At 51.1% G+C, this 23,161-nt stretch overlaps 1 protein-coding gene across 7 annotated transcripts in view; it reads right to left on the bottom strand.

The window, feature by feature from the left end:
• Positions 1-23,161, bottom strand: part of NFATC2 (nuclear factor of activated T-cells 2) — a 163,804-nt gene that overhangs the window by 129,007 nt on the left and 11,636 nt on the right. The window contains exon 1 of one of the 7 annotated variants that reach the window (XM_005673012.3): positions 17,300-17,680. The exons of 3 other annotated variants lie outside the window; for them this stretch is intronic. In XM_005673012.3, coding sequence (XP_005673069.1) covers positions 17,300-17,429 — 130 coding nt within the window. In that variant the 5' untranslated portion in view covers positions 17,430-17,680. 3 more of the 7 variants (NM_001113452.1, XM_013985462.2, XM_021077198.1) reach the window with 3 other exon arrangements.

Raw genomic sequence — 23,161 nt, forward strand, 5'->3', positions numbered from 1 at the left:
GCAGAGCAGTCGCAGGTTGGGTTTTTGTCTCCTGTTTGGTTTTCCTTTAATCCCCACCACACCAAACCCCAAGCTAGAATCTCCTTTCCCCAAAGAAGGAAAGGGAGGCCACTTCATCCCAGATTTCCTTGGGCACAGAGATCAAAGCGTTAAGACTGCAGTGCAGGTGCAGGAGCACAGCTGGTCCGAGCCAGGCAGCCTCCGCCAGAGACCTAATGGCTTCCAAACTTTCGTTTCAATGCAACCCTTGCAAGAAATGCAATTTCATTTCACAGTTCAGTTCACACCGTCATAGTCACTGGCAACTGAACAAAAGCTTCACAAAACAACAGTTACGCTGCTACCTGTGATGCACTATGCGCTCTTATCTAGCCCCTGTCTGGGGCGCTTTTATTTCAATGCGGGTCCTAACTCATGAAACAGATTTCCTGTCCCACCAGTGGGTCATGACCCACAGTTTGAAAAACACTGATCTAAGCCCATCTGATCATCCTCATGCCCAGTCCAGCTACTGGATACAACAGGAGGACACACCGGCTCTGGCGGCCAGGAAGCTCCGGGTTCAAATCCCAGCTGTTTATGCTCACGTGTTAAAAGTGGCTTGAGAACCAGGACTCGGTGAGTCGTGTCTCATTGTGTGCCATTTTACGGATGAGAAAACTGAGGTCCAGGGCAGGGAAGAAATTCACCCGAATACAGAACCAACAGGGCTAGAAATCCCATCCACAAGCCCCTTGGCCCCTAAAAGGCAGAGGCATCGCTACAGAGAGCTTCCCAAACTATCCAAATCCGTTGGATACAGAATGACCTAATTTCTTCTTTAATCGTGGCCACCTAGGCACAGGCTTCCACTGCCGCCTGGAGAGAACCCCCAGCTGGAGAGTGAAATTAGTGAGGGAACTAGCAACTTGTTCCAGCCACCCCTCGCCCCTCCTCCTTCAAGCTCCCGCAGCTCAACAGAGGCTCCCCCCCAACTCTCTCTGGCACCTTAGGGTACTTGGGTCAGCCTTGACTCCCCCTTCTCATGCCCTTAGATCCAATCCGTCAGCAAAGCCTGACCACTCTATTAAAATATAAACCAAGTTCATGTGTCGCCCATCCCCCACCCTGCCCCCTGAACTGTTGCAGTCACCTCCTCCCTCATCTCCCCATTTCCGCCCTCACACTCCACGGTCCATCCCCTCCCGCCCCCCTCTGCCACAGCAGTCTATTGAAAAGTGAAATCCACTTGAATGCCTTCTCCAGATGTCCCCTGCAGTCCTCAACACATTTGTCCCCAGCCTGTCCTGCCACTCCCACTCTCCCCACTTCTCCCCACGCCTGCTGACATCTCCTCTACTCTTTAAGCAGCTCCTGCTGTGGAGTTCTCGAGTGTGCCGTGCCCTCTCCCTGGAAACTCTCCCCCCAAGCTCTTCACCTGCTGCTTCCTTTAATCCCTTCCCGTGTCCGCTCAGTCAGCAGCCCCTGCAACAGGCCCATCAAAAAGATCATTGCCGTCCCCACGCCTGTGTCCTTCTCCACCCCATCTCCTTGCCATCTTTTCTCCAGCGACACCTGTCACCAGCTCATGTCACATCAGACATTCTCTCTCCAGGGAATCGCATCCTGCTAGATCAGGGGCAAGCAAACCACAGCCTGAGGGCCAAAGCTGGCCCACAGATTGTGTGTATAAATAAAGTTTTAATGGAACATATCCACTCCTATTTTTTAGACATGGGCACAGCTGGCTTCTGCACTCTAATAGCAGAGTTGGTGGTTGTGCACAGGTGATCCTTAGCCTTCTCAGTGCCCTCTCTGGGCTAACCTGGAGTAAGTGCTGCCTAGTTTAGCTGAGCTGATCTCACGGGGTTCAGATGGTGCCCTACCCCAGGTGAGAGCCCAGAACTGGATTTGCACAGCTCTTAGGGTAAAGGTAACCTTAACTAGACCAGACCCGAGCCTCACCTCTCTAGCTGCACCTCTCTTGACCCTCTCCTCACTCTCTGGACTCCAGCCAAACTGGTGGTCTTTCTCTTCTCGGAAAGCACCAAACTCATTTCTGCCTCAGGACCTTTGCACTTGCTGTTCCCTCTGCTCTCAGTAGCTCCTCCCCCACCCTCTTCTCTAAGTAACCAAAGCTGCTCCTTCACCAGAGTTTGCCTAAAGTGTCGTGTGCTCCCAGATGTCTTTCTTGACAGATCAAACCCCACTCACACTTCCCTACTCTGCTCCACTGCAATTATGTAATTCTGACGTGATTTGTCCATTGTCGGCCTCTCCTGCAACCTCCTGCCCCACCCACACCAATCAGTCAATTCCATGAGGACACTCACCTCTATTGTATTCCCAACACCTGGACAAGACCTGCTATGAGGCAGACCCTCCAAGAACATTTATTTGGTGGTCTGCTGCATAAATGAATAAAGTATGAAATATTTAAACTACTACTCAAAGATGCTAACATCTGAACCAAAAGGTAGAAAGCTATAACCTCAACAGAGGGTGATTTGGCACTATCTATCAAAATCCCAAACGCGTGCATCTTTGGAACCAAGCAATGTTGCTTTTAGATATTTATCCTGCAGATACACTCTCATGGGTGCAAAATGAGGTGTGCGTAAATTTGGTTAGTCCAGCCCTGTTCATAATCCCCAAAGACTGGGAGCAACCTACTGCCCATCAGCCGGGGGCGGGTTAAATTCTGTCATTCACACAGTGAGATACAATACAGCTATGAAAAAGGTTGAAGAAGTTCCTTTTGCATTGATAGAGAATGAGCACAAGATAGTGTTAAAGAGGCATAGAGTATGTATGGTATACAAACAGAGGACAAGCAAGGATACACACACACACACACACAGTGCTGATGGTTGCACAGGCTTGCTCTGGAAGTTACAGGTGACAGTGACCTCCTCCAGCGACGAGAACTATGTCATTCAGAGGAGGAGCAGCAAGGAGACCCTGATTTCTGTGTAACTTGGATTTCCAAAAGACACACTGTTATTTTACTTTAAGGTGGGGGGTGACATACATGATATACGGTAATGACACCCTGGTTTAGGAAGCAGGAAATGCAGTTCTGGTCCTCCTCTGCCACTCACTAGTTGTGTGACCTTGGAAAAGTCCCCCACCCACTCTAGGTCTCAACTTTCTCATTTATAAACCAGATCGGTCTCCTTGGCTGCTTCTGGCTTTGAAATCCTATCGTTTTTCTAGCTAGAGTCTGTGTGGTCCGGGCTGCTCGTGAAGCTGAAGTTCAACGTAACTTTGTATTGGTGCTTGCAAACACACACACACACACCCCGCTTCCTAGCAGGTAACAGAACATAGATTTTTTCATCTAGGAGGAGATCAATGTCAAATCCATGTCCAACCACATTCTGATGATCCATCGACCTGTGAACCAGCAAAACCAAACACAGAACGCCTCTGAGTGAAAATTCCATCCTTATCAGAAAAACTGCATTACGTCTTATCAGAAACACCCCCTCGGGGGCTGATGTGAACATGCACAGAAACTCGCCATCCAAACACACATGGCTCAGACGGCCAGGCAGCACTGAAGAGCAGCAAGGCCCACTTGCTGAGCAAAAGCATTTAAAGTATTTACATTGGTTTTAATGAGTCCACGCAGCAGAGGTTCTTTTTCTTTTCTTTTCTCTGAGATTTTGAAGGTTCAACCACAAGCTGGGAATGTGGAGGTAATTTATTACTGTTTAATGCTCAGTCCCCTGGGCACTTGACAGTAAATCTCACAGACAAAAGGCTCATCGTTAAATATGTCTGTAAGTAGCTAGGATTCTTCGCTATTTCTCCGTAGAAAAGTGCCACCCTTGCAGACAGCTCCCTTATGGCCCTGGCAGTGCCCACACAGCACTGGGCCAAGTTGCCTTCATCTCAGAAGCACCAGCTTCTCTCCGAAGGGCTTCCACAAAGCTTGCTTTTCTCACCACTTGTTTGATCTTCGCTATATCCATGTACCAGCAGTAAAGATTATTCACTTAATATTTCTATCTAAATTCATTCACATATTTAATTTTTTTTAAGGAAACGATACCGCTGCCACAAATGGAAAATTGATGTCACCTCCATAAATAGAAGGTAGGGTGAAAATACAATAAAAATAAAAGTTACCAAATTCAAGCGAGACAGGGTTGCTGGCCAAAGGCTCTGAGGCTGAGCCCCACTTTTTTCTTCCTCGGTCCTTTTTTTCTTAAGGTATCATTTTCACATACAGACGTTGAGGGCAGAGTTCAAAGAATTGCGCCAAATGTTATACACCCTGGTAACCACCACCTTCATCTTAGGATGTAGGACATTTTCCCACAACCCCAGAAAGCCTAGCTTTTCTAAAGCTAGAGGCGGCGAGAGGAAATGACGTCAAAAAAGAAAGGCGTTCAAGACACCGCAGCGCCCGACCGAGGCTCCACGCCTTCTGATTCAGGAGAAGGCGCTCTGCCAGGGGAATGGCGCTCACGCACAGTGATCTCACCTGTGGGTCCTGCAACCCACCCCACTTGCCACGGGAGGTACCCGTGGCCTCAGTATTCCAGAAGAGGCAGAAGGTGGAAGCAGGTGCAGATCCAGAGGTGGCTAGGTCCTCTGGGCCTCCATGCCTTTGCACATGCCATTCCCCTTATGCAGAACTCCCTTCCATGCCTCCGTGCTCACGTCGCCTGGTAAGTCACTATTTGTCCATCAAGATTTCACTTGGGCCACCTCCTCCTGAAAGCCCTCCCTGATTCCGTGGGCTGGACCAGACGCTACAGGCAATATAGTGTTGCCAGAACCTACAGAGTCATGCAGTGAAGTCTGTTAAGTATAGATTCACTCAACAGTCCCTACTAGACTGTGAGCCTTTTGAAGCAGATCAAGGTCAATAACGACCTCAGCAGCAGCATTTATTGAGAATTTACATGGCAGGCTCGGCTGTAAGCACATTACACGTAGTAAATTATTTATTTTCACAACCTATGAGATGGGTGCTGCTTATTCCCCTTTTATAGATGTGTTAACTGAGGCACAGAGAGGTGAATTAACGTGCCCAAGGTCTCACAGCTTGAACCCAACAGACCTGAGACCAGGGCTTCTCAACCTCAGAACTATCGACATTTGAGGTGAGAAAATTCTTTGTTGTGCAGGCTGACAGGTGTTTGGCAGAATCCCTGGCCTCTACCCACTAGACGCCAGTAGCATCCCCACTCCTTTCTCAGTTCTAACAACCAGAAACGTCTCCAAGCACAGCCAGATTTCTCCTGCAAGGCAGACTCGCTCCCAGCTGAGAACCACTGCTCTAGGCCCTAAAACCCCCGGCCACACCCGGGGCCTGAGCACCGGCAGAGGTGCCAAAGACAACTAGGAGCATCGACCCAACAGGAATGAGACACCTGCTCCCCATCAGCCAGGCAGGTCAAGCATTTCTGCAGCAGACGCCTGAAAGTTCCAGGACCAGCTTCCTCTCCTCAAGCTCCCAGGCACTCACCCCAACACCTGGGCCCCATGAATATTTGTGGAGATCTCTGGCCACTTTCAGAAACGGCACACAAGACTGGAGGCCCCTCCAGCCCCGCCTCAGCAAGGCATCTGCACTAGATCCCGGTCTCGGTCAGGGCACAGTGTTAGGGGCCCCCAGCTCTACGAGCCCCCTGCCCCCCGCCCCCAGCTGTGGGAAGCTGGGGACCTCTGAGTCTTCATGCACAACACGGCGCAGAGGTTGGTGACAACACCCACCTCTTCATTCACATAATCCACGTGAAGCCCCAAACCCCCAAAATAAACAATAAATGAGGCCTACCAGTATATCATTATTATTATTATGGGAAGAATGATCTTTTAAGTGGGAATTCTACGCTCTGTTTTCATTGCTTCATTTTACAACTTGAACATGTGACACCCACTAGCCCCCCAATGCCTTTAAAAAGCATTTTTTAAAAGAAAAAGGGAAGAAATGTTTATACAAACAAAATGGATTGGTCAGCAGTTTGGGAATTCTCTTTTTCTGCCAGCCTTTAGAAAAAAAACATGGAGTAGGTAAAACATGCCTTCTGTTCCATGCTTTGTACCCTTTCTTCTGGGCTATACCTGGCGCTGATCAACTAAATCTTACTAAAGTGTTAGTGGTACAGTGAGCTAGTTGCAATAACAAAAATGATTCTTGCTAATACGTCTCTACCAGTTACTTTATATCAAGATCCACTATGTATGCATTTAACATCTGCTAATATTTGTCTTACAAGAACCCTACCAAGCAGGTGAGTCTTACAATAACCCTACCAAGCAGGTGATAGAGTTTCCTCATTTTATACATGGAGAAAGTGAGGTTCAGAGAGGGTGAGTCATCTGCCCAAAGTCACACAGCTTCTAAGGGGCAAAGCTGGATTCAGTCTCAGGCAGCTTGGCTCCTCCACCCGCATAGCCATCACTCTGCCCTGCTTCTCCTGAAAGGGGATATTTCCTGGATAGTGTCACCTTACACCCACCCCATGGAAAGGAGGTACCCCCAGAATAGGAACTGCTCCGGAGCCCCATCAGGAGGCAGGCTGCCCTTGACAACTAAAGACATGGGTTCCTTTCTTCTGGAATACTCATTTGCCCCAGGAAATCCCTCCTCTGCCCCAGGAGTGAGTCAAGGATTACTTTAAAGATCCCACTCAGGCCACACGGAGCTCTCTGCCAGAGCCTGCTCTCCTGGAGCCTCTCTCAGGCCTGTTGCTCACCCTCAGGACACACGGCCAAGCCTGAGGCAGCTGTCGGTGCCAACCCGCCCGCCAAGAGATGGCTTTTGAAAAAAAAAAAAAAAAAGGAACAGCAAGAGAACCTCCTCTCCGCCTAGAACTACAGGCGGGTGGAATTTTCAGGAAGCAGAACAGAATGACCAAAATAGAAACCCAGCTAAGGAACCTCCACAAGGCGTCTGTCCTTTGGGGGAGGGGGAGGGGGAGGGACAGCATGAACCAGTGCTTTCAGGCTTGAAGGACTTGGAGGAGGGAAGGCAGGGCCTGGCCCTGAGGCCAGATGCCCTTCGGGAGGGCAGCGGGGGCCCCAAAGCTGCATCTGTCCCTGAGGGGACAGACCCACTGCTGGAGGAGCTCACAGCCCGAGATGCTGTGAGGCCCTGGCCCTGGGTTTGAGACATCACAGTCTGTTGCCATGGCAGCGTTCGGATGCCACAACCTGGCACCGCACATGTGCCGAGGGAGGACGGGGGACGAGATGGAGAGCAAGAATCCTGCCTGCCTCCGCGCCGCCCTCCCCTCCCTCCCGTGTGCCGGGGGCTGCACGGACTCGCCAGGAGAGGCGGAGGGTGGATGCATTTCTCATCTGGCGGCTTGCATCACCTACAGGAAAGGCCTTCGTTGAAAAGTTACAGATCGCCCTCGAGGACCAAAGTCGGTGCTTGGCACACTTTCCGCAGGGCTCCCCCTTGCCCCTGCTGCCGCCACCAAGCACACATGCCAAACAGTAACTGGATTCCCGATCCATGAAGCGTGTGTACCAATAATGACGGAGAATCAGGTGGTCACGCCCGTCAGTCAGAGATGACACACACAGACGCAGGGCGTGAGAGGTGAGAAATTCCATCCAGATAAGTCAGATCCAGAAATGCCAGAAAGGGAAGGAAGGCAGTTTACCATCCGTCTCGTCAACGTGGAACCACTGGAAAAAGTCACCTTGAACACTAAGCTCTCCGCTGACCTTGCCCCCGGCTAAGGCAGCTGTCTGCCTCCACCAGACAGGGCAGAAAGGAAGGCTCAGTCCTGCCTCTCGGGCAGCTGGCCATGAGGCCAGGCGCCAGCGACACAGGGCCCAGGACAATTTGCAAGCGACAAGCCTTCCAGACTGGCTACTGGCGTGGCTGTTTGCAAAAACACACGCACCCACAGGCTGACACATGTTCCTTTCGAAGAGAAGCGAAGAAATGTAGGGACTCGGCAAACCGTGCACCTCGAGGTCAGCTCAGCTTCTGGACGGGGCAGTGGGGCCCGGGCACCTGGCAGACAGGAAACCTCACCTCCGACCTCAACATAGGATGGAAAGAACCAGTTTAAAGTCACTCCAGGGGGGCCTCCTGCTTTCAAGAGGTTCAAAGACCTTCCTCTTTTGATTCATTCAAACAGGCGCTGTTCCCCGTGCCTCTCCCGTGTCTTCTGTCTCTGCAACTTACCGGCACTCTCCAGTCCCCTGTGTTACGGGTGGGACTCTGAGGGTCAGGGGTGCAGGGATTCACCCAGCATCACAAAAAAAGTCAGGGGCAGAGCGGGGGTTCAAATCGAGACATCCTTCAAATGCAGTCCAGTGCCTTTGGTATGCACCGTATGCATCCATCATTCAAGAGAGAAAATATCTCCATCCCGCCACAGGGCTCCCTGGCGGCCCCACCCGGCCAATAACCCAAATTCAGGGGACCCGCTAGCCTGCCTTCGTGGCCTGCTCTTGCCCATCTCCTAAAGAAAATCACACGGGACATACACGTCCCTTCTTTCGTCCACCTCATGCCTGAGATTGAACCACACTGTGTGCAGCTTCGGTTCCTTTTTTTAACTGCTGCGCAATAGTCCCTCAAAGGACTCCATCGAATGCTACTTATCTGGTCCCCTTGCTATCCTGCCCCGTGTTTTTCTTTCAAGAAGAAAGCCATTGGAGATGGCACTTGGGATTCAGGGAAGCCCAACTCTAACGGGAGAGAGTGCCTCCACATTTGCCAGGCAACACGCGACAGACAGCAGGGCTCTGCGGGGCTCGGCGGGGCTCCGCTTCCTCGCCAAAAGGAGAAGGAAGGATCTGGTCAGAAGAATTAACCAGAAATAGACCTCAGATAATCCTCCCTCAGAGAAAGGGCTCGCCAAGGCTAACCCATCCCTCGGGCAAAGGCCTGCACAGAGACACGTCAGCAAGGTCCCCCCACCTTTATGCCAGCACCTCCAAGAGCAGTCCCCATACTGAGTCGCCCAACCCCTGGCACAGCCTGCAAAGCTGATTTCCACCTTTTTCTCAGCCAACTTGAAATCCAAGTGGAAACTTTCCCCTTGAAGACAGCCGGGCTCCTGGAACCCCCAGCCAGGGGCAGAGACTTAAAATTAATACCCGATTGACGGGTGGGCTTTTTATTTACACTTGTCCCCAGGAGCTTTCACGTCGGTGCCATGTTCCCAGGGGTGGGCACACTTCATCAGTGGCCCCTGCCAACCCCAGTCATTAGTGACATTCCTCCTTTCTCCATGGCAACGGAGGTGATGTCACCCGTCGCGGATTTCAGACCTGCAGCCCACCTTCTCCAGATCACGCAGGTAAACAGCCCCTCTCTGTCTGTACAATGACTTTCGCAGGCACTGCAGATTTCAAGGCTTCCGCCCCCTCGTTGAACAGCCCCCCCTTTTTCAGGCAGGCCCAAGCAGGTTTGTTTTGATAAGGACCTTTATAAATCCTGAGCTTTGCAGGCAACTTTCTTACCTTCAGAAAGCTCACTCAGGCGTGGCCCAATTAAAATTCGCATAGAAGGACTGGCTTTTAGTAACACATCTTACTAACTAACACAGGCCCAGCTGAGAAAATGCTTTTTTTCCAAAACCTCAGGCTGGGACGCAGGGAGGGTCCCCAGTGCCAACTCAGGAAACACACTCTCGCTGCTTTTCCTATAGCTTCCAATCTACCTTCAACATGTTTCTCTTGCAGGGGGGGAAAAAAAGGCATTAAAATTAGATCTAAAGCAAGACTTTAGAGCTAAATGCCAGTCTGTAGGAAAGGCAGGGGACAGAGGAACAGGTTAAAAAAACACCAGAGGGATGCCACTGGCAAAATTCACTGTGTAGACAACAGCACAGGAAAAATGACCCTGTTTCTTCAACCAATAAATGGCAAGAAAACAGACCGATGGGGATTTTTATAAAATAAAAGACATAATAACAGCCGTGTCAACCAACTACAACGTGAGGCTCTTGTTTGGATTTTGGTTCAAACAAATTATCCACAAAGAGGTACTTGTGAAACAAGCAGGAAATTTAAACACTAGATATTTGAAATTAAGTATTGGAGTTTTTAAGGTTTGATGATGGGACTCTCAACAGTCTGTTCAGGCTAGGGGTTGAATCGGAGCTGCAGCTGCCGGCCTACACCACAGCCACAGCAATGCAGGATGCGAGCCACGTCTGCAACCTACACCGCAGCTCACGGCAATGCCAGATCCTGAACCCACTGAGCGAGGCCAGGGATCGAACCTGCAACCTCGTGATTCCTAGTCAAGTTCGTTAACCACAGAACCACAACAGGAACTCCAAGAGTCCTTATTTTTGAGAGCTGCATACTAATCTATTTATTAATCAAACATTAACCATCTGGTATGTGATTTAAAATCAGCAAGGGTGGGGATGCAGAGAATATGCTGAGGTTGGGTTGAAATAAGACCGGCCGTGCGCTGATGACTGCTGAAGCTGGGTGATGAGAACACGGGAAGTAATTATACCAACGTCTCTACTTTTCCTTATTTTGCAAAAAGTTCATAATAAAAGTTCGGGAAAAAGTCAAAGGCAGTTCCCTTTGCTCTGGGGGGACCCATGTCGGGCTCTGCCCCTGCTCCATCCCAGGAAGAGTTGAGCCTTCTTCCCTGAGCTCAGCTTGGGAACAATCAGCAAAAAACCTCACACCGGCCCCAGGGAAGCCGAGTTTGGCCAGAACTCTTCGGAGCCAGGGGCGATTTCCTGTGCTGGGGACCGAGGAAAGCGGAAGTCCCTCCGTGGGGGAAGCCACAAGACATCCACCACGCGGCACTTCCCAAGGCTGCCCCTTCCTGGCCCTGGCTCAGGGGGTTCCGGGGGCCAGAGCAGCACCACGGGGAGGGCCTGTGAGAGAGGCGGCCCAGGGAACCCTGCAGCCGAGGCAGCTGAGAAGGTTTCTGCAGCCAGCCGAGTTCCGGGGTGCAGGCAGGGGCCTGATGAAAGTTTTTAAAGTCAGAACTGATTGCATGTCTGTTAGGTAACTTGCTACAATGCCAACGTAAGCCCGGCAGCCAGTGGCTCCTCTCCAAAGACCATCTTCCCTTAAGGCTCAGGATTCATCAAAGGCCAAGGCAAAGACTCCTCCGAGGAGCCAATGCTCTCCCGAAGTCAGGTGACCCAGATTTCTCAGAGCCCATCACTGCTGGCCCCAGCACTGCCGCTGGATGGATGGTCACACAGCCCACGCTTCGTCACGCCACCCCAAGAAAACCTGCCATCAGCCCTCGCAAGAGCACTAGCCCCGTTTCATTTCACAGGTGAGAAACAAGTGCAGGGAACCAAAACCACTGCCCTGAGGCACGCGGCTAATAAGGAATTATGCAACTTTTCATCCATTTATATGGCAATGATTTATTGCATGCTTGCTAAATCCAGGCACTTTTGCTTGGCCAAGGTCATGCAGGTAGAAGACAACTAAGTCAGAATTTCAAGCCAGGATTGGTGCTCTAACTCGCCTGGCCAATGGCCTCTGGAGGTGGGGGGCCGTGTACCCCCGAAGGCATGCCCAACAATCCAGTGGGGCGTAGAAGGAAATACTTTTTAAAAATAGCAGAACACCCGTTTATATTCTGTCCTTTCCACTTTGATTTTTATTGCATGTTTTATAATGAATATAATCCCTCAGGACAGGCGTGAACACACCATTGATAATAAGTATCAAACCTCCAGGGTCAAAGCACCCCATGCTAGCGTAGGCAGGACCCTCAAAAGCTGGAGTCAGTGACATTCTGGCTGAACGACAGAGACTTGGGAGCCCAACAGCCTGGGTTCAAGCCCTGCTCTGCCACGTGCCCCTGAATGACTCCAAGCAAAAGGCAGCTGACCCCTCAAAGAATATGACTTCATGGGGCCTTCGTACGACTGGAAGATTCTAGTGCACAGCCAGGATTGAGAACCACTGGCCGCAGATGCTGCATTTTTCCAGTTTATTCAACCCCATCACCTACAGGACTAAAAAGCCTTGGGAACCAACCCAAATAATACAGCTCTGAGATCTGAAGCGCCTCCACCCCCCAATCAAAATCTGAGGCCACCTCGAGAACAGAAGGCCTTTAATTTGGAAGCAGGGATGACATGTGTTTACTGGTAAAGAAGGATTGAGGCAACTTTCTTCCTAGTTCTTTGGCCCCTTTGAGAGGGTCAGGGCTCAGGTCAGCCCTCAGTTCACCTTTCCAGCTGCACCTGGAGACACTATTTGTACAAAGCAGGCTTATTAAGGCCTGTCCTTAGCTCGATACAGACGGCAACGTCTCTGAATGTCACATGTGTTTAGCAAACCTGCTTGCTTAGGGTAGAGCTCTATTTTTAGCAAGCACCAAAAAAAGCTGCCTGAGACTATATCCCAGCACCTCGTTTGTCCCCATTTGTTTACCAGGCTGTGCCCCACACTGGCCTGGGGGCCAGATGAGGGCAGGACCACATCTCATTCGTCTCTCTACCCCCATAGGGCCTGGCACAGAACCAGCACTCATGAGTGGTTGCTGAGAGAAGGAGGTTTTGATTGTCCCCTGCGAATGGGTGGAGGGCAGGTGGCCCTGAGTGGAAGTGCTGGTGACATTAGAAATGGGCCACAGCGGGGTCTGTGACTCTACTTGAAAATGGTATAAGAGGTGGGCTGGGGGCGGAGGGGGATGCCTGTGGGGGTGGGGATGCCTGTGGGCCAGGGGTGTGGGGAGTGCAAGGGGGTCTGCGTGTGAGCAGTGCGCTCCTACGGTGTATGGGACCTGTGGCTTTATCAGCCTTTCAAAGCGCTGTGACCCAAAACGTTTAAACTCTACAAGCAATGGCCAGGAGTCCCTTGTCCCGTCTGAAAGGTCACAGTTGATGCCGCAGGCATCAGCTTACCAGGAATCGGCAGAGGGACACGCCAGACCCACTGAGCCAGGTGAGAAATGAGCACTTCAGAAAGGTTGGTCCCCAGCACGGCCCAGAGGAGAGCTGGCGCCTCTGCAGGCGACCTGGGATTGCCCGTACCCGCCCGTCTCTCAAGTAAAAACGGACTGGCTGAATCACAAGCACACAGGAAGCAATGAGAGCCAGCACACCCCTCTGCTCCAAGGTGGGGGCAGCAGCCCTGGGCACGGCTCCCTTAGCCCTGTGCCCATCCTTTCTACTGCCATGTACTTAGCCGTCTCCCTCAGTAGAAAAAAGCGACAGTCTACTTTGCATGTCTCTAGGCAAATAAATCTGAAAACCTAGATAGGCAAAATGGATACTTTCTTAGAAAGATAAAGTTTACCAAAATTGACTCCAGTAGAAGTAGAAAAAGTAAACGACCGACTCCCATCGAGACCATCGAGAAAGCCGTCGTAGCCCAGGCCCGTAAAAAGGCACCAGGTCCTGGAGCTCCCGTCGTGGCGCAGTGGTTAACGAATCCAACTAGGAACCAGGAGGTTGCAGGTTCAATCCCTGGCCTTGCTCAGTGGGTTAAGGATCCGGTGTTGCCATGAGCTGTGGTGTAGGTTGCAGACGCGGCTCAGATCCCACGTTGCTGTGGCTCTGGCGAAGGCTGGTGGCTCCAGCTCTGATTGGACCCCTGGCCAGGGAACCTCCATATGCCACCGGAGCAGCTCAAGAAAATGCAAAAAGACCAAAAAAAAAAAAAAAAAAAAAAGGCACCAGGTCCAGATGGCTTCACAGGGGACTTCTATCACAACTTTAGAAACTGGACACCCCCAACAATCCACACATTGTCCCTGAAGGAAAGACACTTAAGCCTAACAGCATACCGAAAAGTGAAAAGCACACTGTAGACATACCTCACTTGCAAACACTGCTGAAAGAAATCTTTAACAAAACACATCGAGTAGATGCCAGCCCCACCACCATAAGAAAATGTGCAGTGACAAGGGGGGTTAATGACAGGAATGTTTCAATATTAGGAAATTTATTACTATAAGTGAACATATTAATAAATTTTAGAAGAATAAAACCCTATTCTTCTGTAGGCACTTGTTATTATCTCTGACATAACATGACTATCTATGAGTATGACTCTCATTCCTAATCAAAACTCTCCACAAAACAGAAACAGAGGAATACGTCCGCCACAAAATTAAATCCATGTGCCCTCATCCTCAAGCCAACGCTGGAAGGTACTCCTGCTGGGGTCAGGAACAAAGCAAGGATGCCTACTTTCCACTACGAGGTGGATGCTACTGGAGGTACTGGTCAATGCAATTAAACAGGAGAAAACCATTAGAGTCTCAATTAGAGGCTCTAACTCCATGCCGGCAGGGACTAGGTCTTATTTCCTATTATATCCCTAGGATCCAGCACCGTAGGTGCTCTATAATCAGTTGGATGAGGACATGAATAATGACTCACATTAAGTGACACCTCTATTAACAAAATCGAGGATTTAATAAATGCTAGTAACAAATCACGCTATGTTAATAGATCTAAATGTGCTAACCCATTCAAGGCAAAGAACCCTACCGAGGTGAGTAGTCTCTTTTCAGCCATGTGACAGCTCTACTGAGATCCAGAGAGGTTAAGTGACGGGCCCAAGACCACTCTGGTGGTAAATGCTTTAAATTCCAGCCTTGCATGGTTCCCTTACCACCTGCTTTACATATGTTCCTCATCAAATGAGGGAATGAGGAACCCTCACCCAGTAGATCGGAAAGCAGCCTCCGGAGCAGGACTGCCAGGTTCCTATTTCGGCTCTGCCATTTACCAGCTCCGCTTCCTTAGGAAAATTCCTTTTCCTCTTTGGGCCTTAGCATCCTCCTCTGTAAAACGGGAGTAACAACGGTGCCTACCTGCTAAGGCTGGAGGGTAACGCATGAGCTAGTAAATGTCTGCCGCATGTTCAAGTTCCACAAAACGAGCATCTGACCTCCCCAAAACACCGAAGAGCCATCACCAATTTCGGACAAGGTCTGGCCCATGAGCAGTCCTCTTCCCGTCTTGGTTTTTTGCCAAGTCCATGCCTGGAGTGAAGGGTAACACCTCGCCTGCATCACCCACGTCCCATCACCTGGGACAAGGCCCGAGAGCACGAGAGAAGCTAGCGTTGGCCCTTGGGGAGTTCCCTCCTGCGGAAGCAGAGAGAGAGGTGACTGCTATTAACATCTGGGTGAGCCAGAATCCGACCCTGGACATCTGGAAGAGCTCGCTGTAGCCTCTCAAGGCTCATGACATCCTCTCTCCCTGAGCCGTGATGTTTCTGGGCTGCTGACTTCCCAGCAAGGAGTCGTTATTTTATAGATTCCAAAGCATAACTCCTCACTCCCAAAGCGGGGCTGCACATAATGACTTCTTTCCAAAGAGCACAGTTTGCAAAGGAGTAACTTGACGGTGGAGGAACCTGTCAAACGCTACCTCGGCCACTTGATCAAGACCAACCTCCACAGTGGTAAGTCATGCTGACGGTAGCGACAAGGATGTGACATGATGGAAATGGTCCCTGTACCTCTGCAGTCTCCCTCCTCCAAACCCTCAGCCCTGTCTACCCATGAGAAAAACGTTAAGACCCTACTGGAGGGATAGGCTACAATGTCCCGAACCAGTGCTCCTCAAACTGCCAAGCTCATAAAAAAACAAGGACAGTCTGAATCCAAATAAATTATGGACTTGGGTTCATCGCACTGCATGATACTGGCTCATAAATTATAACAAGTACATCCCATATACCAATGTAAGATGTTAATCCTAAGACACCTCTCGTACTATCTTTACAACTCTTTTGTAAATCAAAAACTGTTCCAAAAAATAAAGTTTATCAATAAGAAATAGACTCAGGGGCCTTCCCTGTGGTCACTTAGACACCCATCTGGCAGCCACCGAGCACCACTTGCCAAGAAAAACTATAAAAAGCACCTCCCATCAGATTTGGCTTGGAAACTATTTCCCCGGAAATCTCCCCTGCTGCAGGGAAGAAAAAAAAAAAAAAAAAAGTGCGTTGATTGTGAATCTGGGAGGGGTGTAAGTATTAGTTCCCTGCAAAATACGGCTTTAATCTTAAGGAACAGAAAGACCACTGATGCTAAAAGGATCGTTTGCAGATTCTTAATTGTATCTTTTCAAAGGAAAGGATGGCCTCCAGATTGCAACTCGAGAAGGCTGGTCTCTTTGGCTGGCTAATTATTTCCATCTCCAGCCAAAATACAGAATAAGGACTAATTACCAGCTTCACTTGGTATCTGAGTGAAGGGCATCCTCCAAAGTCAGAGCCAACCCCTCCCTCGAAGATCGCCAGGGAAGCCGTGGTGGAAGCGAAGTTAAAACTTCTCCGTCACCCGCCTAACACAGCATCTCTGGGAAACAGTAAGCCTGGGAGATTCCAGAAACGGCCGCCTACACACACCAGCCAGCACAATCCCTTCCTACTCTGTGGCCGCAGCCAAGCCCAAGTGCCTCTGGAAGGTACCAACAGGCCTGCCCCTGAGGCTCCAGTAAGCAATGGCTGGGCTAGGCTGTCACAATCAGGAAGCCTGGTTGGGGTTTTTTTTTTTTTTTTTCTTGTTTTGTTCCAAGACAACCTGCTACCCAGAAAAATACAGTGAGGTTGGTGTGCGACCTCCTCGTTTTGACCAAGGCTCCTGCGAAACACGTGAAATGCAGGCCCGGCCTGGGGAAATCCCCGCGCAGAGGGCACCAGGGGGCACAGACTGGCAGCCTGCTTAGACAGGAACAGCCTGCAGCTGCCCGCATCACAGGCCGGCTCCCCCCAGCCCCCACAGCCATCGTGACTCGTGCGGGTAAAGGGATCACTCAACAAAGCTCAGACTGAGCCGGTCGGGGGGATTTGCAAAGGCAGCAGAACCCGGGGAGGAAATGGGCCAGCCGCCTGACCTGAAGTCGAACCCCTCTCCCGCATCAGACACAGCCAGCCTCTTCCTAGTGTCAACACACAGTCCTCCACCACGCGCGGCTCACACCTCACACGCGGTGGTGCCCGAAGGTAGGAGGGCCGCTTCACACGCCCTCTTTTTGCACCGGCCCCTCCCCACGAACGCCATTCTTTAGCTTCCTCACCGCCTCCCTCCAAAGGCAAACTCACAGCTTTCGCTGCCCTCAGAGGACCCAGCAGCACGCAAGAGGCCAGCAGAGACCCCCGGCCACCCTCTGCTTTGCTACCACCGACCCTGAGGCAGAAGTAACTGGAAACTGACGCCCTACGGGCGGAATGAGCCTAGCGCCCCCTAAAGGTGGCTGCAGTCGCTGCCGCCTCGCGCCTTCCCTCCACCTGGCTGAAGAGGCAGCCCCTCTTCAGGTCCCCCAGGAAGTGTGGCATCTGGAGCAAAAGAGGGCCCTCTGCCCACTGCTCAGGCCCAAGCCCCAGCCCAGGCTCGAGGGCCAGGCCGGGGGGAGCCTCCACCGACCTTCGATAGGATTCAAATAGTCATAATCGAAGAGGATGGAGAAGTCGAACTCGTCTTGGGAACCGCCTCCAGGCTCGTGGCCCGGGGCGTCCCCGCCGTCGGGGTCCGGCTGCGGCTCCGGGGCGTCCATGGCGTGCAAAGCGGCGAGAGGGCGGCGGGCCGGGGGCGAGGGCAGACTCGGCTCTCTCCTGGGCCCCTCGCCGAGGGTGGCGACGGTGGCAGGAAGCGGGGCGGAGGGGCGGCTCGAGCGGCGGGGTCACTGTCCTCGTGGGGACGCACGCCGGGTCCGGGGATGGCGCGCCTGGCGCGGCGGGTCCTGGACGCGCCCCGGGGAGCAGAGCGGCGGCGCGAGCTTCCTGCTCCGGAGGCACCTGTTGCAGCCCGGGAGGGGGGGCGGGGACAGCGCGGCCGGGCCGGCGGGGGCGGGGCCGCCACCCGGGGACCAGCGGAGGGAGGGAGGGAGGAAGGGAGGGAGGGGAGGAGAGGCGCGCGGCCCCGGCGGCCTGGCGCCCGGGAGGAAGGAGGCCGCCCCCTGGGCCTGGCCGCACCGCCCGGGCACCGCGCGCAGCCAGCCGCCGCCAGGCGCTCGGGCGAGGCCGCCGCTCCCACTGTCCTCGCGTTGAGCGCTGCGCCCTTGCGGGACCCAGGCTCTAGAGGACAAAGCCGCCGCCACTTGTGTTGCCCTCCGTGACTGGCTGAGCTCAAGCTTTTTCCTCTTTTCCCTGAGGGGGAGGGGCTGCACCCACTCCCTTCTATCGCGGACCCGTGTCTCCAGGTGCCTCTGCGCGCCCACAGCTCTGGCATGATTTTCACCTGCATCAGTCACCTGTGTGCCCTGCGCTCAATTCCCCAAGGCCTGGCAAAGACCCACAGAGACGCTGAAAAGCGCGAGTCCCTCCCACCTTTACATCTATACTTCCTGGTCACTATCCTGTGCCAGGTGCCGGGGACCTAGCACGGGACTAGACACTTGCCCTGGGAAGCTCAGGTTCTGGTCGGGGAAGAAGGAATCAAGACCATCCCTGCAGAGTGTCAGGAGAAAACCCACCAGAGATACAGGGTAAAGGCTGGGGCCTGGGGAGGCTCTGGTCCCTTCCGTGGTCAGGTAGGGCCTCTCTGGGAAGGGGGCATTTGGACAACCCTGACTGACGGATGGGAAGATCTGGGGGAAGAATATTTGGGCAGCGGAAACCCAAAGAAAGCAAAAGCCAGGAGTTCATGTGTGGGAGCTGGAGCAAGGGGGGCAGTGCCGATGGAGAGGCGGCAGGTGGCAAGCATCCCCGGATGCTTGTTAAAAGGGCAGATTCCCAGAACCCTCACTGGAGCGCCTGAGTCCATAAGCCCGGAGTAGAGGCTCAGAAATGCGTATTTTTAAGCAAGCACCCAAGGGGAACATTATGAACAGGTACCCTTGGGGAAGGCTACCTAAGAACCCACTACTGCTCCCATGAAACACTTCCAGGGGGTCTCAGATCAAGTTAGCCAAAGTCAGGAAGCAGACTCACAGAGGTAGAAGGGAGACGAGAACAGGGGCCTTCAATGCTTACAGCACATTACGTTCACCTGGGACACTTTTTTGAACATCTGTGCCCAGGCTTCAATCCAAACCCTCTGAACAAGGACATCCTAAAGTGTATTTTTTTTTTTAATGACCTCGGATGAATCTAAAAGGCCACGAGTGTTGAAAATCACAGGCTCAGAAACGTAGGTGGGTGAGGTTCAGAGATTCCCTGAGAAGCACAGCTTGACCTCACATGGGGACTGGACTCCTTCCCCAAGTGCCAGCAGCATGGAGGACATGCACTCTTCAGGGAGAGGCATCTCTGGTCCATTAAGGGATTTGTGCGAAGCTATCAATCATCATTCGTCCCACAAATCTTGGCTGGGCACCTACGAGGCACCTGGCACTGCTACCAACCTTGGGGGTGTAGCCATTGGCAAAACATGGTCACTACCCTCATCCTACTTGTATCCTGTTAGCAAAGAGGCACAGCAATAAACAGGGTTTTCCAAATTGCACTTAGACCAGTGGGTCTTAACCCAAGCTACACCTAGACTCCCCTGGAGAGCTGTTTAAGAGAAAAAAAAAAAAAAAGTGGCTGGGCCCTGGGAGAAACTAGTTATAATGGTTGAGGCCTGAGCAGCACTATTTTGTAAGAGCACCATCCCCACCTGCCCAGTGCTTCCAGTGTGTAGCCCAGGGTGAGAATCAGGGGTTTAGACACAAATTCCGTTCCAGGAGCCTAGGTCTGGCTCAAGACTCATGAACTTTCAGCGTCTTGGGAAGCACTTTCTAGTTGGCAGAGCGTAAGCAAACCCTCTTTTTGGTTTCCTAAGCATCAACATACCTATACTGGGTGGATCCAACAAGCATCTTAGGGGAGGCTGATAAATTTAGGTGGAGGAGGGGAGACAGCTCAGATAGGTATCCAGAAAGAGATGGGTGTTCTTGAGCGCCTATGACAGGACTCAAACTCCAAACCCTCAAATTTGGTCAGGGATAAACAAAAGAACCAGCCTGCCCTTGAGCTATAGAAGAGGAGAAAGGCTGGCGTCCCCCACATGTGTCTCTTCTCATCCCCCCACCCACAATGATCAGTGCCTCTCCTCGAATGAACGTCTGTTGATTGGGCCCACCTGGGATCACTCCCCCTTCTCCTGATGACACCCCAGTGTGTTCCTTTGGGAAACTACGCTTGATACGATCTTGGCAAAATTATCAACCAAGTTGTCACACACTCTGCTGGCAAAGAGGTGAACAAATGACCCAGGCTTGGCCAATAAGAGATTTTGATCTCCACTAGCCTACGAGATCCACTAGGGCAGCGGTCATGATTGCCTCATTCACAGCTTTGTGTACAATTGATGTGTGGATGTGCGGATGGATGGATGAAAAGTGGATGGAATGATGGATAGATGGATGGATGGACGGATAGTTGGATAAAGAAATTTGATTGTCCTTGCCTACATAAGGTCCTTATATTTTTCTTTAAAAGCCTTTCTCCCTGAGGCTTACTCTGGCCACCCAGTTTTTAGGGCAAGAATCTAAGTTCTTACCCCCTACTGACATCCTCTTGAGATACTTAATGAGATGAGATAACAAAGGTAAAATCACTTTACAACTGATTTAACCACTACAAAAACTGCTGCCTTACAAGAATGATTCGGGACATTCTGAATAATATCCTAATTGCCTAAGTTGTTCCTCTAAACAGTGGATATATATTTAAAGTTTCTAGGAGCAGAGTTCTTTAAAGGGAAGAGGTTCAGACGATGCCCTGACCCATAACAGAGCTTCTGCTGGAGCACAGGAAAGTCGGAGGCTCTTCTTCTCTAAAGGCTGCTTTAGAAGGGTGGGACCTGGGGGAGAGGAATATTTTCATTTCCAAAATAAATACTTTGTGCTGTTAGCAGCAGGGGCTAGGAGCAGAATGCATGACCTTTCTCCATCCAGAGGCCACACCAGCAGGGTAGGAGTGAGATGGAAGCCTTGCCAGTATAGCTCTGCCAACCTTCCCTCTGCCTTGCTGCTAATCACCTTGCAAAGGCCCAGGCCTTTTAGTTTCTCTCCAACCAGAGTGCAATGGGAAGCTAGGGAGACCACTGAGAGTTTGAAATTCCTAGCACATGCTGGTCCTGTCTGACCCTGACCCAGGAATTCAGTTGCCTTCAAAAGCATTTACTCTAGTATATCATTACCAACTGAGACAAGTGCAGTGAAATGAAAGAAGAAAATCCAACAGAGGTTATACCAAGGAAACCTGATGTCCACAGGGAATTCAGGGAAGGCTTCTCTGGAGAGGTGATATTTAAGCTGAGACCAGAAAGTTGAGCAGAAGTTAGCCAGAGAATAGTGAGGGGAAGAACCAACAGCCAGCTGGGAAAGTATGTGCAAAGGCCCTGAGGCAGGAGCAAGTAGGAAGTATTAGAGGAACTGAAAAAAGACTGGAGGGGCAGGTGCTTAGGGATGGACCAGCAAAGGTTTGAGGTAAGGAAGGAAGGTTAGAGGGGCCTGGAGAATTTTTGGACCTAAGACCAATGAGGAATGATTGAAGTTTATTAGGCAAGCACATGACAAGATCATATTGGGTTTTTAAGCAGTTGCTCTGGGTTCTGTAGGGGGTGAGGTTGAAGCACAAAGACCAAAGTAGCAGCTTTGTTCACACAGCCATCCAGGCAAGACATAACGGTGACGGCAGTCGAGAGAGAAATCATAGACGCATATGAAAGGCGGACATACGCTCATCCTTGGGTCCATCCTCAAAGTATCTCTTTTCCTTCTCCTCTTAAAATGCAGCCTAACGTGAGTCCATGTGAATATAATTATCTAAGATGAACTTCCCTCTGGGCCCCTCCCACCCTACCCCAAGTGGCTCTGAGTCCTGAGACCCCCTCCTGGCAGGCGCCTCCCACGAAGACCTCTGCCCTCATTTCCCCCTTTTGGTATAAAGCTCGTTTTTAATCACAGCCTGGAGTTCTCCCCTGAAATCTGGATTCGCATAACCTGCTGTCCACCCAGCATATCTCCATCGGGGCATCCAAAAGGCTTCTCAAAGTGAGTGTGTCCAAGTCAAACTCTCTCATCCTCTAAAACTGCTCAAGTGTCACCCTCCCATTCATCCCACTCTCTGGCTGAAAACCAAGAAGTCCTTTATTCCTCTTCTCTGCTCACACTCACCTGCAAACTCTTGGCAAATACAGGAAGCCCTATCCTCAAAGCATAACCAAATGCAACCAAGCATGCTTTTTTAGCCCAAGTAGGTCCCCAATACTGTATGGGACACATTTAAATTAAAAACTCATTCATTTTTTTTCTGGAATTCAAAGTTAACCGGACATCCAGTATTTTTACATAGCAACTCTGGCTGTATCTCCAGATCCTTGAAGAATATCCAGCACGTGGTGGGTACCTGGCATTAAAAAGTAGCTAAAGGAGGAGTTCCCACTGTGGCTCCGTAAGTTAAGAACCCGACTAATATCCATGAGGATGTGGGTTCCATCCCTGGCCTCACTCATTGGGTTAAAGATCTGGTGTGGCTGTAGCTGGCAGCCATAGCTCCAATTTGACCCCTAGCCTGGGAACGTCCATGAGCCATATGTGCAGCCATGAAAGACAAAAAAATAAATAAAAAGGAGCTGAGGAATGAGTGAAACAGCAGTGCCCATCAAAGACTGCACGTGAGAGATCCCTGAGAACATGAAGTTGCATCAAAGGGAAAACCTGAGTCCCTGCTTCCCTCGGTTTCATGGGACTCATCAGGAATGTCTGGAAATCTGGTGTTTTGCACAATCAGAGGCCCAACCTCTAGCGTGGTTATAATACCTGTAATCATTTTTATGTAAACGACATTTCATCTGACTCAATGGCTTCAGGGAAATTCTGCCTGTACATTTTTTTTTTTTAAGAGAAAAGGAAAAAAAATGACGTCTAGAAAATGTTGTTACAGGAACTATGTTCTTGGGGTCATTATAACAAAACTGGTGGATTTGAATCCAACCACTGCCCCCCTCTTCCAAGACGACCTTCATGAGAGTCAGTGGCCCCCACAGACAGGAAGACCTCATTGTTTGGCCCAGGTAGGGGTGAATCTGCAGCACGATAAGGAAAGTCAAAGAACCAGGGGGAGCCCAGGATCCAATCCGAGTGCTTCTTCTAACTCAATCTGTGACCTTTAAGCAAGTCACCTGGCCTTTCTGTGCCTCAGTTATTCCATCGATAAAATGGGGGCAGTGACTTCGATACTATCTGAGGCCCTGTCCCAACTCTAATGTTCAAGGATGCTCAGATGTTAACCTGAGTAGCAGCCGGGGCCATCTTCACGGGGGTACAACCCGTGCAGTCACACAGCGTCTCCCTCTCAG

The sequence above is a fragment of the Sus scrofa genome, chromosome 17 (assembly GCF_000003025.6).
Source record: "Sus scrofa isolate TJ Tabasco breed Duroc chromosome 17, Sscrofa11.1, whole genome shotgun sequence".
NCBI classification, from domain to species: Eukaryota; Metazoa; Chordata; class Mammalia; order Artiodactyla; family Suidae; genus Sus; species Sus scrofa.